The sequence below is a fragment of the Phaenicophaeus curvirostris genome, chromosome 8 (genome assembly GCF_032191515.1).
Source record: "Phaenicophaeus curvirostris isolate KB17595 chromosome 8, BPBGC_Pcur_1.0, whole genome shotgun sequence".
Classification (NCBI taxonomy): Eukaryota; Metazoa; Chordata; class Aves; order Cuculiformes; family Cuculidae; genus Phaenicophaeus; species Phaenicophaeus curvirostris.
The window spans coordinates 10,927,369-10,944,631 of NC_091399.1; the positions used below are offsets into that span (position 1 = coordinate 10,927,369).

Below are 17,263 nucleotides of genomic sequence, written 5' to 3' on the forward strand. Positions count from 1 at the left end.
GCAAAATCAAACAGATTACACATTGCCAGAGCAGAAAACATCCAGTAGATCAAGGAATGTCCCCCCAGCCTTCTCTCTAATGGCACCTATTCACTGAATTCACGGCTTAGAGCACATGAATGGTTTTTAGGGTAGACAAGACCATTGCAGTGCGTAGCACACTGCTGCAGCATACGAGATTACTGTTTCTACCTGTGGTAAAATGACTAGGCTCCAAACTGAAATGCCCTGCCTTACTAACCCAAATGTCTGCTTGGAACAGAATCAGCATATTGCACATACACAGTTCTACAACGGGGGAGGAGCAAGTTAGCTCCCAGAAACCATACTGAACAGGGAGACATATTAAAATGATGATCAATAATCTGAGCAAGAATTTTGCAAGCTCAAGTTTGCTGACTGCCTTCCTCCACAAGCAATTACTTACTTTGGACAGACACAAAAGGGTAGGGCAACATGCCCTTGATGGCCTGAGCAGCTAAGAGAGCCGCAGCAGCTTCTGTGTTCTGGAAGCATTGCTCCGAATCCTCAGCACACTGACGGTTGTCAATCTCCAGGAACACCCTGGTGCTGCAAGGCACAGAAGTCAGTAACAGAAACTTTTACCAAAGCACTCGGTTAAACTGCAGCCTTTTAAGTTAATCTTCCCACCCCAATACTGTATTTGGCAGCTGCAATAGCTTTACATTTCTCCGTGAAAAACAGACTACAGCTCTAGAAGGTCCAGAATGCCCCAGGCCCCTACAAGTAAGAGCTAGCAGCATAACAAGGCCACAGGAACAAAGATATACACTCACCCAATGACCTCTTGCTCTAGTTCTCTGGGCTTGCGAATGGCCACAAGTGAACGTCGACTCCGTGCTGCGGATTTCTCCCCATAGTATGGGAACACCATGGGGTTTCCCTGCGAGTCCAGTTTGATTCTTAGATTGGTGTGCAGAAGAGTTCCCAAAGTGCGCAAGAAGCCTCGAACATCACCCAACAGCTCGTCAGGGGGCATCAAGACCACAATGATTAGGGTCCCTTCCGCCAGCTTCTCAGCTTTGTCACCAGCACAGTCCAGACCATCCCAGCCACACTCTTCACTGTTACAGCCCTGGTCACAGCGGCCATCTGCATAGTGATCTGCACAGTACTTGTCATACCTGCAACAGCGAAAGGGTTACAGACAGCACACAGGACACACACATTCAGTACAGTACACCTGCAGTCTAGGGGCCAAGGCCTTACACTCCTCAATCATTTAAGGTAAAATAACAGTCATAATCAAAATTCAAGGAGAAGAAAGACAAGCCCAGGACAAGCTTGCAAACTGGAAATGCGGAAGCAGGAAACCGAAAGCCCCAAGAACACATGGTTCAATTCTAGTACCAGTGGAAGAGAACTGCTTATTCTGTTTACTAAGATAAAGCTGTAACACCTCCTGCCTCACAACAGAGAATTACAACTGCAAAGCCGTAGCATTTATCACAAATAACTGAAGAAAAGTCATGACAGACGAGCTGGAAAAACATTCAGAGGTAGCCAATACAGCTGAGGTAAAAACACAGCATTGGCGTATGGAGTGAAATTCAGGATAGGAGGCAGTACTATTAAAATCCAGCAGGTGAAATGCCTGCTATTTACATTTCCACAGAAAGCAGGGCAGATGCATCAAGCAGGCTAACACATTTACCACCGCCTAGGCTATCAACTTAGTTCATAGCATGCAAATCCCAGAACTTTCCAGAACCAGATGAAAAGTACACAAAGCAACAGAAACTCCTTGATGCCAGAGCAAGTAACAGCAACAGAAATGACAGAAGAGATGGGAGCAGCAGGCATGAAGTGTATCAACTACTGAAAGCGCTAGCAAGAGACACATTAGTGACACAGAGAAACCGTTCTCGGGATCAAGCCTTACTTGCACGTTCTGCCATTCTGCTGACATTCAAAGTTGTCAAATAGGCACTCGGGTGTGTTGCAGAAGTCATCACACTGTCCATTGAAAAGCATCCAGCAGCGCAATGAAGAGGAGCAGTTGGCCCAAGGATCTTCCATTGTCAGGGAGCAATCGCCTCCATCCCACTGGCAGGCATGAGTGTTGCAGTCTTCATCACAATAACCATCTTTTGCTTTTTCCACACACTGGGAATCCAAACATCCTTGGGGCTCTGGGCTGAAAGTTACGGGCTGTTCACACTGGCTGCCTTGGGTGTGAGCAGGGCACTGACAGTAATAGTAAGGAGGCTGAGAATGAGGGTGGCAGCTCCCACCGTTCTGGCAGGGAGCACTGGCACAGCCTGTGCGTGTCTGGCATTCCTCTCCTGCAGACAGCTTGGGGCAATAGCACCGAGGACCAGAAGACGTCTGAATGCACTGCTCCCCCTTCTTGCATTTCACTTGTCCACAAGTACTGTGGCTGCTGAACTCACATTTTGCTCCAGAATAACCCTACAGGGGAAAAAAAAATGGCAAAACAACCAGGCTCATCAACTTATTCTTCAGTGCTCTGAGGGCTGGAGGCAAGGCATCACGTACAAACCCTTTCTCCCCCATAATTCCTCTAGTGTCATTGCAGGAGCTGTGATTTTCTGGATCTAGCCTCAGGGATAAACTAGGAACTTAAGGCTCCATAAAATTTTGAAATGGATTTAGAAGAGCCATGAACAAGGGGAATCGTGCAGTAAGCACAGAGAACAGGGGATAGCAAAACACTTGTTAAAATGTAATGCTTGGTTTAAGGCAGAAGAGCCAGCTATCCTGCCTCAACAGCAGAGTTGTTTGGGGTAAATACAGGCAGCATCATTCTCCTAGGGCACCTGGAAGTGCTGGGTTTCCCAGCTAAGTAGATAAACTAAAGGATTTGGGCAAAGACCATCCAAGATTGCAAAGTTTCTGTACTCTGCAAGCAGTACAGAAAAGATAACTTTCACATAGAGTGGATCAGTGAAATTAATAAGAGTGTAGCCAGAGAACTCCGCATCTGAGGCAGGTGATTCAATTTCAGGATACAGCACTTACCAGAGGACACTGGCAGATGAACCCATCTGGCATATTGCTGGCAACAGCACAAGTACCTCCATTCTGACAGGGCTTCCGGGGACACACATCTATTACGCTCTCACAGTGACGACCTGAGATGTGGACACAGGGGGAGATGAGAGCAGAAAATGTGTGTGTGCACACATTAAAAAGCCATCACAAAGCAAAACACTCCAATGAAGAGCCAACCAGCCAAACACTCCAGTGAGACTTTGCCCTCAGAACAGAAAGGACAAACCTCTCTAGATAACACATGCTCTCAAGTAGCTGCCTAAGTAGCGCTAGTGCAATGCACAACTCCAGCATCCAGAAGGGGTATTGGGATAGAGTTCTACTTGTCTGCTTCCTCAAGAATATGTGCAACCCAGCACGAAGATAAAATTTGGGGCTGTCACGTCACCTCCAGGTCACCCCCACCCCACCCCAGAGGTTGAAGGTCTTGTACCACATGAATTTGGGGGTTCCTATCACTTCTTTACATTTTGGGAGATGGTCATTGAGTCCAGGAGCAAATCACACTCTAACTATGAGCAAACAAGCTTCAGGATCAGACGCTACATGAGTGAATAGGACAAGCAACAGGAGACTCCTTAACTGACCAGCTAGACAGAGAGGTCTGACTGCAATGAGTAGCATTTGCAGCAGCTCCCAGAGTCAAGCTCTGACACCAAACTTTAAAAAGATGAGGATGACCTAAGCACGACTTGGACCCCCCAAAAAAAAATTAATAGAAAGCTCCACATATGTACAGCCAAGCATGACTGCTCACAGACAGGGCAGAATGGCCCACAGAGTTCTGGCATCCTCTCAGTCACAAACCACAGCAAAGCCAACCCCATTGCCTTCCAGGCAGAAGGGTCAATGTGGAATGTGCAGAAGACTAACAGCTAGAGGAAGAAGCATGCTCCCCCTCTGTGCCTAACATTTCCAGACAGATTTCATGTCTGAGACACTGCAGCTCTCCCTGCTCCTTCTAGAGCACAGCAGGTATGCAGCCCCCACACTGCAAGCTTCAGCCACCCTTACCTGAGAGCCAGAAGCAACACAATGCATAAATCATAAAAGCAAGCTTAACAGATAGGGTTAAATTTAAACCTATCTGACGACCTGCTAGTGTCCCACTAGCTAGTGTCCCACTAGCTAGCCTGGCTCCACTTCCCTCCTATGTCGTTCTTTTAGGAATTTCTTTTGTCAGTCTAGGTAATGCATTCAGAAACTACTACATGAACTCTTCAGATACAGGTCTTTGATTTCTTTGCATCTGACAGCCACAAATTTAACAGAAAATTACAGCATATTTAAATTTTGAAGAGAAAAAAAAAAAGTAAAAACTACTGGCAAAGCATGCAGAGAACATCACTAACAAGCAGGGAAGGTGAAAGGTTTTCTTGGAGAAAAACTAAACATATAAGAAGTTAAACTGACATGGAAACTGGAAAGCTGAAAGTTAAAACACATCTGGAGACTATTAGCCCAAACTTACACCCAGTGGGAGGCAGAAAGTAGAACAACAGACACACTAACAAAGAAGAGATCTAGAGAGACAGATACACAGAGTGCACAGAGTGAAATTCTTGTGAAGTTGTGATTCAAGGTTGGATTGTGGAAAGATCACAGCACTAAGCTAGGAGCATACAGTCTGTCTATGCAGAGAGTATTCCATCCCAACCATATCACTAATGTATGGAAGAAAGGGAGCGAGGAGCAGAGAAGGAGGCCGAAAGCTAATTATGGATACCATGACACTGATTTAGAGAGAAAATCCATATGCTGCTTTGCAAAAGAGAAAGCCATGGAGAAGATAACATGTGAACAGTTACGCTTCCAATACTGGAAACGTGAAATTATGGAGAAAGAAGTACCACAGGAAAAAAATCCTGGCAGCCAAGTGCCTCAGGAGATTGCTTTGTCTGAAACAGTTCTGGAAGACGAATTTCTTAGAAGGTTTAAAAACTGAGACATCGTGTAGGGAAACAATCAGATCCTGTAAGGGGAAGTGACTAGATAACGTGACTGTCAGAAAAGGAAAGAATGATGATTTTATAAGATATCACTCTGAAATTAGAAGCATGTTTATCATTGACTACTCACCAGTAAAAGCATTACGACAGATGCATTTGTAATCATTTATCAGCTGAACACAGTCGAGACTTCCACGAGGGTTACAAGGACTAGAGAGGCATTCGTTGATATCTCCCTCACAACGCTCGCCTGCAAAGCCTGGGGGACAAAGACAGCTGTAGCCCCCGATCTGGTCAATGCACTGCCCTCCGTTAAAGCAGCGGGATGCTCCTGAGTCTGAAACACAGTCATCAATGTTCTCCTCACAGAAACGGCCTGTCAAGACAGTAAAAAGTAACAATTAGAGGATATGGTGTCACGGCCTCATTTCCTACAGTGCTCATCAAGTTTTAAGACCATGTCTCACACAGCCCCAGATACAAACAGGTAACCATCCCAGCTTAATGCAACCCATACCCTGTGCAGACAGAGAGCCTCAGATCAGGCCCTGGAAGCATGCGGTTCAGAGTTAGGCTGTTCACAGTGGTAGGTCATACCAGCATTCAGCAGCTTTCATGTTTGGCTTAAATTAAGGGCATAATAAGAAACACAAACCCAAACCAAACCCAAAAATGATGCACTCAATTTGAGCCCTTCCTCTGACATGATGGTAACCCTGAAACTTTGCAAAGAGTGTTTGTAGCGACATCATTAAAACAAGCAACAACAAGCCAACAGAAAAGCAACTGTGACAAAACACAGGTTCTGGGTTAGCAGTTTCACTGCTGGGCACCTATGGAAAACTCTCAACACCGGCCTCGGACAGCAGTTCTCCCCCTTTCCCTACAGGGTGCCCTTTCAAGAGACAATGTCCAGTACTGGTTCTGCCTTCACCGCACAATATAACAGATAAAAGGGAACAGAGAGGGTAAGCCAAGCAAGGAGTTCCGTCAGTTAATGCAGTTGATACATCTGGAGCAGTTAAAGCCTTTCACCTAAACATGGAGGATGCTTACACTGGCATTAGTAAAGTCTTCATCTCAAACAAAAGCTAAGGTTGATAATAACTATATAAACCTTCTTGAATTCCTTTAATTTACAAAAAAAACCCCACAACTGTCACATCCAAAAAGTACTTCATCTCTACAAACAAAGACTGAAGAATTCACAGCCTCTCAAAGGAGGGTGACTGCTTTAGTGGAAAACCCAGAAATTCTGGCAACGCAGAAACCAGTGTATAGATGAACATTTGATGTAGAGACATAAGAAGCAACTTTTTGTATATTATTTAATTGGAGGACCAAATAGAGAACAATAAGTGGAAAATTGCTAACGCAATGATTTACAATGAAAGAAATGCTTATCCAGACAGGGGAGACGTGCTGACAGCCACACTAATGTGAAGGAACTACATGGGCAGGAGGGAGATTATCAGATTATTTTCTAATTTTACCTAAATTTACTTTATGAACCAAGAATTTAGTTCTATCTGACACACACCTGGAGACTTTGCCCATACTGAGATGACACCCATCAGACAGAAAAAGCAAATTCAGAGGAATGTAAGATCTTTAACTGACTTGAGAAATGAGCTTAAGAAAAGCATTCAATGAGAAAGCATTCACTGATGGGTGAAAATGTGCAGTCCTGAGTATTTTCAAAGGTAGAAGTTGGGGTCATCAAGTTAGACATAACGGGGAAACAAAAGGTCGGGTTTCAAGACACACGACATTAAACAGATTGTGGAATCATACATAGTGAAAAACACCATTATGTAACTGTAGCCTTTTGTTTTTATTTAAAAAAAAAAAGAACCAAAAAAAAAGCTTTCAATAAAAGAGCTCAAATTTGCTGAAATAGTTTCGGCCAGCCTAGAGGCACTGAACTTCTTTCCACAAAAGACTCCAGAACAGAGGACAAGGCAGGGCCCAAACTCTAAACAAGTAAAGGACACTGGAAATTATACAAGAACTACGAGCGTTTTCCGTATATTTTATAGTATCTTAGCAAAAAAACCCCAAAACTTTTGGATTTGCTATATCAAACCAGGTAGGGCTGGGAAAGACCTTATGTCCATCCCCACTGCCAAAGACAGATCATACATTTCCAAAGAACCTTGTCATGACCTATTCCTTTAAAAGAGAAAAAGAAAAAAAAAACCAAACCAGCAGCATTTATTTTTAAAGAGAAAATATGTATCTCAAGCAGCTCAGGACACTTTGGGAACATTCTTCTAAGAAAATAATGCCTTCCCTTCAGATTGTGCATCAAGAAACCAGAAGTCAGAAAGGAAAATTCCCTCTTGTAACATTCATTTAATTACTAAGCTTCATACCCCGAGTTCCTGGTGGACAGGAGCATTTGAAATGATTGACGAGGTCTATACACGTTCCTCCATTCTGGCAGGGCTGAAACTGGCACTCATCCACTTCATATTCGCAGTTGACACCCTGGTATCCAGGCATGCACTGCCAGTATAAAAATGTGTGAATTATGTTGTAACAGATACATTAGCAAACATCTGAGAAAGGCCAACACAGACAAAAAGAATCCTCAGTAGGACAGATTATCACTGTCCTTGTAGCTCTGCAACTGCAAGTGATTACAAGGGCTGCACCGCCAGCCACCTTTCGCACTGAGAAGAGCTTAGCAGTTTTGACTTTGTGTTTATACAAAACTCATCCTTTCCCTTTAGGGTGACAGCACCCAAGGTGTTCTGCCATTCTGAAAACCTTAGAAAGGTTGATATACCATAATCTCATGGTTCATCCACTCTCTGCACCAGCTGTAAGCAACAGAAAGCAGTGTAAAGCATCTCCCACCCTGAGAGGCACGGGATACTTTGTCCATCCAATAGGGAGAATACAGCATTCCTTTAATACATTCTACATCTATTTTAATACCAACTACACCTCAGGCAAAAAATCTTTCAAGATATGAATCCCATCCCCACAGAGACAAAGAGGTCAAATGCCCATCAATCACACCATCCTACACTCACACCTCTAATTTAGTTTTAAAAGCCTCCCAGGAGCACTGCTTCGGCTGCAGCTCAATTATAAAGTCTTTCCAGGTGCAGGTTGCTTTTATCCTCTCCTTCTTTGAAGCTATTCTACCACTTGCATGTGTTTCTGATTTCTTTTGATTCTTTTGCATCACAGGGCTCTACTACCTACTAAACCTCTGTGCGTTACCTTGCACTGGTATCCACCCAGGTGATCCCGGCAGGTAGCGCCATTCTGGCAGGGGCTGGAGTCGCACTCATCCAGCTGCACCTCACAGTAACTGCCAGTGTAACCCACCTGGCACTGGCAGTGGTGTGTATTTCCAACACTGAAGCAATGACCAGAGTGCTGGCACAACTGGTCCACTGTAACTCCTGAAATAAAGTTAAATCAAGTGAGCAAATACATAAAACATCCTTGCCAGGAGTGCTGCCAGTTCAGCCAGGAACGTATATGGCTAGACTCAATTAACTGAAAACTTGAGACCAAAAAATTGATGAGTTACTCTTCAATTACAGTGAGTCAGACCCAAAACGGGCTTCTGAATAAAGTCAATGCTCTGTCCCCCTTGGAGCACCAGCATCAACACTGGCATGAATTATTTGCATTGCTGTATTATTTTCCTGGTGGCTGGTGAATACATATCTCCAAAGCAATACTGCTGCATTACAAAGGTCTAACATTTGTACCTAGAAAGGCTGCAAAAGATACTGGAGCTTGACACCCTGCTTCTTCAACAGTGAACCTGTTTGTCTGGATTTCCTGCACTGAAAATGGCATGTCACTGTCCACCAGTTTGGCCTTCCAAGAAGAAAATAACTTGAAAACCACTTATTTTACATGTAATCTGAAGGAGGCCATGGTATTACCTATATAGCTAAATAGAGCACTGGTAGCCAGTATTATTCTCAGAAATACCCACAAAGATCATGAGTTACAAGATGCCGTTCTTGTACAAGGACAATATGCCTTAAACCAGGCTTGCCAGGGATTTAGCAGAAATGCATAGCCAAGGCATTTGCTGAAAAGTCAGTCTACTTAAAACAGTATTACTGAAACTCTGAGATTTCATAAAACATTCCATTCTGCTATTTACCCCTTTGTGAAGCTGCCACTTGACACGAGACATTGGGCACATCGCAGTAAGCCCCAGTCCAGCCGGATGGGCAGACACACCGAGTCTGGGCTCCACTCTGGACACATGTGCCTTTATTCTTACAGGGAGACTTGCTGCACAGATCCATAAGAGCCTGGAGAGAAAAAAAACTCAACATGACATATGGCAAACGCTGTAAGAAACAATGCAACTGTACAAGTTCAAGAAGCACAGAATAGAAGCTCTGCAAAACTGGCTACATGTAGCACTGGAAAGAAACAGAAGTATTTTCCAACTCTAAGCTTTCACTAACAACCTGAATAGCTCACATGACTAGGAAAGCGCACGTGTCCAGAGAAGAAAACCCCAGATGGCAGCATCATTTCAAGAGTGAGATAATCCTCAGACCATGCTATGCAGAGGGATCTTTGGCTGGCTGAGTCTGAGGTAATTTAGTTTTATCTCAGGCTAGGCTTCTAGTTCCACAGTTGTGGAAGGCTTCCAGCTATCAACAGTAACAGCTACCCTTTACTTTTCTCAAACTTCCTCCATCTTCAATGTTTTTTAGGACAATCAGATATGTTCTGCATTTTGAACTTTGCTTTTCTTTTTTGTCATTAGCTCACCATACCTTCTTTTGGCCCCATTTGCTCCAGTATAGTCCCTCCAAGTTCTTCTGTCCTCTGAGATTCAATAGAAACCCCACAACTGAACAGAAGATGGGCCAAAGTATACTGCTTTTCTTGATTACTTACATAAAAAGGTTTCAAAACAAAGAAACTAAACCTCAGTAAATCATCATATGAAAGTGGAATGAGGACCCAAAATAACTGTCTGATCTAATATAAACCAGCCACTAACCCTCATTTCCTTTTTGACCACTTCAGTCTTCAAAGTAACAGAGCTATTTGATTGATTTCAATCTGACTTGAGGGAAGGACGAGGTTTTTAAAGCAAGTAGTATTGAATTTTGGCTGTAAAATGCAATTTCAATTGCAGAAAGTTCTGCAAACTGTCTCCTCACAAGGTTTAAAGTAGGAAAATCTGTGCTCTCACAAGCAACCAAAAAGAAACTTAGAATTTAGTTTTATCACATGTAGTTGAGCGTGAAGAAGAAAAACACCGAGCCTCTTGCTTCTGCATTTGTAATGAGTAGCTGACTGTCCTACATGCAAATTCTGTAACTTATGAATCATTGTCTGATTTTGTTCTGCTTATTTAGTTTTGATAATTAGGTCAAGCCAGTTTACCTCTAAGACAAGAACTAAGATTTGCCAATACAGCTTTGAATACTACTTAAAAATTTAGGAAGCTCTGATTCCTTGTATAAAATGGGCAATACACTACAATTGAGTTCTCTGAACATAAAGCAGGCTTTCTGAGAATCCACATCATCTAATTTGGGGGCAGGCACATTCACCCTTTTCTCAAGTGAAAACAAAGCACACATAACAGAAGAGGAGCTACTGAATTTCTCTGCACTTTACGATCACTCTCAATGCTAATTCTCCCAGTGAGGTTTAAGCAGTGTGCCCAGAATGGTTAATGAGGGTGGCAGAGGGGCTGCTTTTTCAGGTCACTTCATTACTTTGCATTCACTTCCTCCATCAGCAACACTTAAAAGCATACCTGACAACCTAATGTCTAGCAACACACTTCAGGAAAATCACCTTCCCCACTGCCACTAAAATGCTGCTTCTAACACTTGCTACTTTCCAAAGACACACTGGCACAGAAGATGGCTGCAAAATCCGTACAGAATTGTGCTTTCCAGTAGTTTAAGAAATCCACAGATTTTTTTTTTTTAAAAAAACAGCAGCACTCAGGCTAATGAAGGAATCCAGTACAGCGCTTCAAAGCTAGAAAGAGTCTCAAACCATTCTTGTTGTTTTGATAAGAACAGAATAAAAAAAGCTCTGATCTGAAAAATCAAATCAGCATTCTCTTTCCCCTGTGATATGCCAAGTTTAAAGTCTTTAATGGGTACTAGTCAGTCATTTACAGTATGGGATTGCAGCTCCTACGCTCAGTAGTGCAGAACTGTAAATTGCCTGAACTCCAGTCTGTAAGGTCCAAGCTTTTTACTGAGGTTGTGAACAGGACAATCACATCAGTTACTGCCCTAAAACATTTTCTGGCTTTTTCTGGGGAAAAATAAGTAATAAATCTACAATCAATCTGGAATAACTATATCTCCCTGCATAAAACAGAACAGTTAAAACAAGGCCCTGCTAATCACAGAATGGTTTGAGTTGGAATTAGACGATCTTTAAGGTCCCTTACAACCTCCCTGCGATGGGCAGGGACACCTCCCACCAGACCATGCTGCTTAAGGCCCCATCCAATCTGGCCTTGAATACTTGCTGGGAGGAAGCATCCACAACTTCCCTGGGCAACCTGTGCCAGTGCCTCACCACCCTCACTGTGAATAACTTCCACTTTACGTCCAGTCTGTATCTTCCTCTCTCCAATTTATAGCCATTCCCACTAGTCTTATCACTACAGGCCTTTTTACAAAGTCCCTCCCTAGCTTTCTTGTAGCCACTTCAGGTACTGGAAGGATGCTATAAGGTCTCCTTGGAGCCTTCTCTTCTCCAGGCTCAACAACCCCAACTCTCAGCCTCTCCTCATATGGGAGGTATAGGTAATCACACTGATACTCTGCTATTCAAAGTGGTTGGCTTTAGTCTTGGGGGGGGCGTGTGGAGAGTGTGTGGGGTGGGAGTGTGTGTTCAGCGGTGTTTCATTTAATACAAGAGTCAGCCTTCAGTCAGGATAATTTTATGCTTCAGATGAAAAGTAGGCATTTTCAAAGCTAACAGCTGTTTCTCGTTTAAGAAGAAAACTAATCTAGAAAGTTCCAGTGACACCTGTCCTCATAAATAACAAAATTTTCCTCCTCCTTGCAAATAGACACTTTCTATTTCCAGAGTTTTGAACTGAGGCACTTGCTTTGTTAGACAGAAGCACTGGACTCATTTTTCCCAGTGATAAGGTGCCAAACCCCTCCTTCCCAGAACCAAAGGAACAAGAGCTCTGTCACAGGTGGTACCTCACACCTAACTTGATCACCTCTGCTGCTGGACAGTTCAAACAGCAGCACTTTGGGCAAAACGCACAAGAAACAGGCACCCACCTGGCAGTTCTTCCCAGTGTAACCCAAAGGACAGATACATCGGTATGTGCCTAGGCTGTCTATGCAAGAGCCTTTGTTCAAGCAAGGATGTGAATCGCACTCATTAATTTCCATGAGGCAGAATGGTCCTGTAAACCCCATCGTACACTGGCAAGTAAAAGAATTGATCCCATCCACACAAGTGCCTCCATTGAAACAGGAGCTGCAAGAGAATGAGAACAAAGGCAAGCTGAGGCAAAATGCAATTAACTCACAGCCAAAACAGCATGTAAACATTAATGAAACAAGAGAGAAAAACAGATTTACATAGTACTCTGACCACTGGTAAAATCCTGCTAACGCATAAATCAGGTAACAGCAATTCAAGGGGACTCCAGCTCACCCTACAGCTTGCTGCCTTTTACCTTGGCAGTCAAGAAAAGTAAAGCAGAGTTTCAATGAGTCATTGGTGATGGAGATAACTTATTTAATGAAATCTTCCCAGCGTCAATGTACACCACAAACAGTACTGTACCAGGCTGGCATGTGGCTTGTTCAAACTGATAAATTTTACACAAATGTTATTACAATTTACTATTGTATTACAAATTATGAGCAGCAAAACAATTTGCCTTTTTTTTTTTAAGCTTCAAAGGAGTCACAGGTATGTTTTCCCAAGGAAAAAGTTCATATAAGATGCAAAACACAAGCATGTTCTTCATTGAAATTATGTGAAAGTATTGGTATTGCTGAATCCCTTCCTCCTCTTCTCATGAGAACCTCAAGTCCTTGATTTGTAAAACTATTCATACGTGCCCCGGCAGAATTTAGATGAAAGGAATTATCCTCCTCCCCCCTATCTTCTGATCAGAGGAAATGTTGGCCAAATTAAGTGTCCTACAGAGAAATGACTGTGAAAGTTCAGAGAAGCGATGCCTCATGCAAAATTGACTCCTGTTTCCTTATAAAGAAACCCCTGCCAAGAGACTCTTGCTCCTCTGAAAATAACCCTAGATCAGACTCAAGATAATCAATTTGATGAAGTACATAAATCAAATTCACGTTTGCTGTCTTGCGCATTGTTAAGGGGCACTTTCCTTTGACATAAGAGAAGCCCCCAACTCACCTCCTCAAACTTTCAGTGCAAGTTTAAAGTATCTAAATTCTGACTGTGATTATGATAGAGACGTCAGCATTAAACTATTGACAAGAGATGACCTCTGCCTTGTGGGCTAAATTCTGTTCTACAGGGAGTAGAAACTGCTGTATGCATTCAAGGCAAAACAAAGAAGAGAAGACACAAGGCCTATCAAGCACTTTGTTCCACCAAAAGCAGTTACCCATCACCAAAAGAAGACGGCACTCTCTCATCGGCAGCTTTTCACACAAGACACACGGAAGAATTATTTAAACCAAATTCAAATTAGCCAACCATCAAGGTGCTCTTAAGTATAGCTCAGTAAATTTTGGTTGGGAAGGTGTGACTGGTTTAGCTTGGCAGAGCATTAAAAATTGCTACATCCGTCATTCATACCTGTAGGACTGGTTTCTGTCCTAGCTGATAATGAAAACAAAAACAGGATGAACCTCAAGGGAGAACCAGGCTTTCTGCTAAAACACTCAACATAGTTCACTGGATTAAACAACTGTTGTGCAAATTAAACACACCCTCACTGGTGACACAATCCTGTTCTTAAGCAAAAGATATTAAAATACTTCCTCCCCACAAGTGTAATTTTATGAAGGATAAGAAAGATCTTTTCTTTGAGTGCAGAAAACATGAGAACAGTAGGAGCTTTGCATTTAGGTGACTTACTTGTTTCCGGTAACTAGACTAGAACAGTCTTTTTTTTTTTAAAATCATATCAAGATTTATTACAAATTGTTTCCATTTGAGAATCTGAAGTTACATCAACCCTCTCAAAGCTTAAAATGAATACACAGGCAGATGATGGATACACAGGGTTAACTCTCAAGGAGCTTTTAAAACTACCAAGTGAACCCTTTACAAAAGGACCGGCTGTTGAGCATTTTAACTCAGTTCCACACCTCCCTCTTCAAATGGCCTCAGGTTTTATCTCCATCTTACTAAGACACATCCCACTGGTGAGCATTAGAAGATCTCTAATGATCAAACCTTTCCAGTACAGAATTTGGAGATTTAGTGTTCCTCCTGGTTGCTTCTTCATATTATCGTAGTCAATAACTCAACATAGGGCTCCTTTAACCTTCTTGCCTTTCTGAGAGTTGGCCATCACTTCCCTTTTAGCAGCTCCTTTATTTCTCACAGTAACTGATCATAACCAATCAATTATTTTCTCTCCCTATATGGTAAAGGTCTTATGAAAATATAAACTATTTAATAAGCTAGCATCTATTATTGTCTTAACATTTGTTAAACACTATCACATTTCTCTTATTCTAGATAGGTATGCAAATGGAAGCCCAAATTCAACAGGCAGCTGTCTTTCAGCTGGTATCCTGCACAAGGTAAGCAAGTTTTTCTTTCAAGAATCACAAGTACATCTCAGTGACCAACGAGAGGGAAGCAGATCCTTGTCCTTACAAACTGCTTCCAAGTAGGACTGACTTCAAGCCACGAGTACACATTGTGTGTTTCCTTGGTGCAGTAGCACAGTAAAGTTACCTCACCTCTCAGTGCATTCATCGATGTTGTGTTCGCAGTTGGTTCCCTGAAACCCAGGAGGACACTTGCATGCGTAGCTGTTGACGTAGTGGGTACATGTGCCTCCGTTCCTGCATGGCTCACTCAGACATTCATTGGTATCTGTTTGACATTTATCTCCATGAAAACCAGCTAGGCAGATGCATGAGAAAGAGTTTATCCCATCCACGCACGAAGCTCCATTTTGGCAGGGATCTAAGACAGAGCATTACAGCAAGCATTAAAAGGGACAACAGTCACAGGCCAGGCCTAGTGTAGTAGCTTTTGGAAAAAATGTATCACACAGCCCAGAACACGACAGATGACTGACAAATGTTTCTGAGCCACCTTATGGAAGAAATAATTGCAAAGCATTATCAATAATGAATTCACAAAAAGCTATGAAGTGAGACCAAGCTTCAGGGCCTCAAGATTTCTCTGCTGTGATTTGTTCCGCCAAGAGCAACAAAACGAGAGCCAAAGTCTCATGTTTTAAAATTCAAACTCTGCTTTTTTGATAAATGCCTACTGAAAAAAGACCATACAAAAAGCACAGCAACTGCTTCTTCCTTATCAAGCCTTATTCATAGAAGAACTTGGACCGTTCTCTCTTTTCCAGACATTACCCCACACACAGAAGAACTTGTGTGCTTCATTTCAAGCATGAAAGTCGTCCAGTCAAATCAAATGTGTATGTGTAAATTAGCACACACATGAGCACTTATGCATTACTGAGCACTTAGCATTTTTCCCAGTAACAAAGGCTGACTAGGGAAAGGCTTGCAGAACAGCTCACAGATTCACACAGAACCTTGCATTCTTCTTGCCCCTGCATTTCTCAACATTTTCTTTATCCCTACCATGATCTTGCTACTTGTCTATCATCATATCTTGGTCTAATCCACTCCCTAACTACTGTATTCTCTCTACTTCCACAAGTACCAATCTGCCTGAAAGAGCTCCACCGTTCAGTTATTTCTTCCTGCTTTGCTCCTTCCACTTTTGGATTTAAGACCCACATTCCTGTCAGATACTGCCTCTGAAGCCAGTTTCCTTTTCTGCTCTGCATTCCCTAGACCAAAAGCCAAGATATATGAAGACAGGGAGGGAAATTGGAAGGGAGGAGAAAAAGGGGAGAAAGGAAAGGGGATGAAAAAAAAGGTTTAGGAGCAGGGTTTTTTTGATCTAAGACTACGTTTAAGTACCACTAAAATATAAACTTTAAAACGCAAATAGACTCCACCAAAATTTTTCAGTTCAACCTAAGTACAAGACCATTCTGTTCACTGGAAAATGAAGAAAACAGATGGGAAGGGTAATTAAAGCTCATTTATTGACTGAGAAATATGCTCACATGATAAAAAATTGTGTTGAGACACACCTGCATCCATTTTAAGATCATCTGACCACTGCAGAGAAAAGCACATTCACAGCAAGATTCCTGGCAGCTATAAGATGTGTCCATGGCAGCCAGCCATTTATGACTGAAGCCAAAAGCTGCACAGTAATTTTCTGTGCTGCACATTTACTGACAGAAAAAGAAGACTTGAGTATCAACTTTTCAGTAAGTTCTTGTTGGAGGGTTTGTTTGCTTCATAGATTAAAGACATTTGGCTCAAGCCATGGAAGGTTTTTGTTATGCTAAATGAAATCAGCTGTAGCAGTAATCTGAAATTCCTCGTCAGCCTCATGGGTGTGCTGCCTAACAGACAACACAGGAGGAATCTCACAGCACCCAAACACTTAGGAATAGAGAGAAATTTCCCAGCTGCTCAAGAGAGAAAGATGAATGCTTCAGAAACATTTTTATCTTCAGACACCCACATAAAAACTACCAGGACAAGCAATAATTTTGCTGGCTTAAGTAAGTAAAGCTCTAGGTCGGTGCACCAGTGTGACACTTTTTGTACTATACTTGTCTGCTCAGAAAGAGGCAATTAAAAGCTCAGGCTCAGCCAGATATCTTAAAAGTTCGTTCTGCAGTTGTGCTTCAGGGCCTCCCACAGTAACTTTTGCAAATAGATTTGTTTGCATCTGCCACTACAGCAGTCACAAATCTAAATATTCTTCAATGCAAAACACAGCTCTCTAAATTGATCCCTAAAGTCTTGAAGACTTTGAGTTGTTTTCAAGCTATTCTAACAAAAAAAATGGAGGGTTGTGGGGGTATTTTTGCTGGGTTCTGTTCGGCTTTTTTTTTAAAGAGCCAGCCAATCAAAAAATACAACCTTGTGAACCTCTCCAAGGTCTGATACAGCACTTCTCAAATAGTAATAGAGGAGCATTTAAACACATAACACTTTTCAGGAGACTCTGAGTTTATGTGATGATACATATATGCCCAGCAAGAGGAAGAA

At 42.4% G+C, this 17,263-nt stretch overlaps 1 protein-coding gene across 1 annotated transcript in view; it reads right to left on the minus strand.

Moving 5' to 3' along the window:
• Positions 1-17,263, minus strand: part of NOTCH2 (notch receptor 2) — an 86,124-nt gene that overhangs the window by 13,366 nt on the left and 55,495 nt on the right. The window contains exons 17-26 of the mRNA XM_069862428.1: positions 14,894-15,122; positions 12,263-12,464; positions 9,127-9,280; positions 8,220-8,404; positions 7,361-7,493; positions 5,116-5,361; positions 3,004-3,116; positions 1,904-2,433; positions 798-1,145; positions 428-570 (exon numbers count right to left, since the gene is read on the minus strand). Of these exons, the coding sequence (XP_069718529.1) occupies positions 428-570; positions 798-1,145; positions 1,904-2,433; positions 3,004-3,116; positions 5,116-5,361; positions 7,361-7,493; positions 8,220-8,404; positions 9,127-9,280; positions 12,263-12,464; positions 14,894-15,122 (2,283 nt within the window). The remainder of the gene's footprint in view (positions 1-427; positions 571-797; positions 1,146-1,903; positions 2,434-3,003; positions 3,117-5,115; positions 5,362-7,360; positions 7,494-8,219; positions 8,405-9,126; positions 9,281-12,262; positions 12,465-14,893; positions 15,123-17,263) is intronic.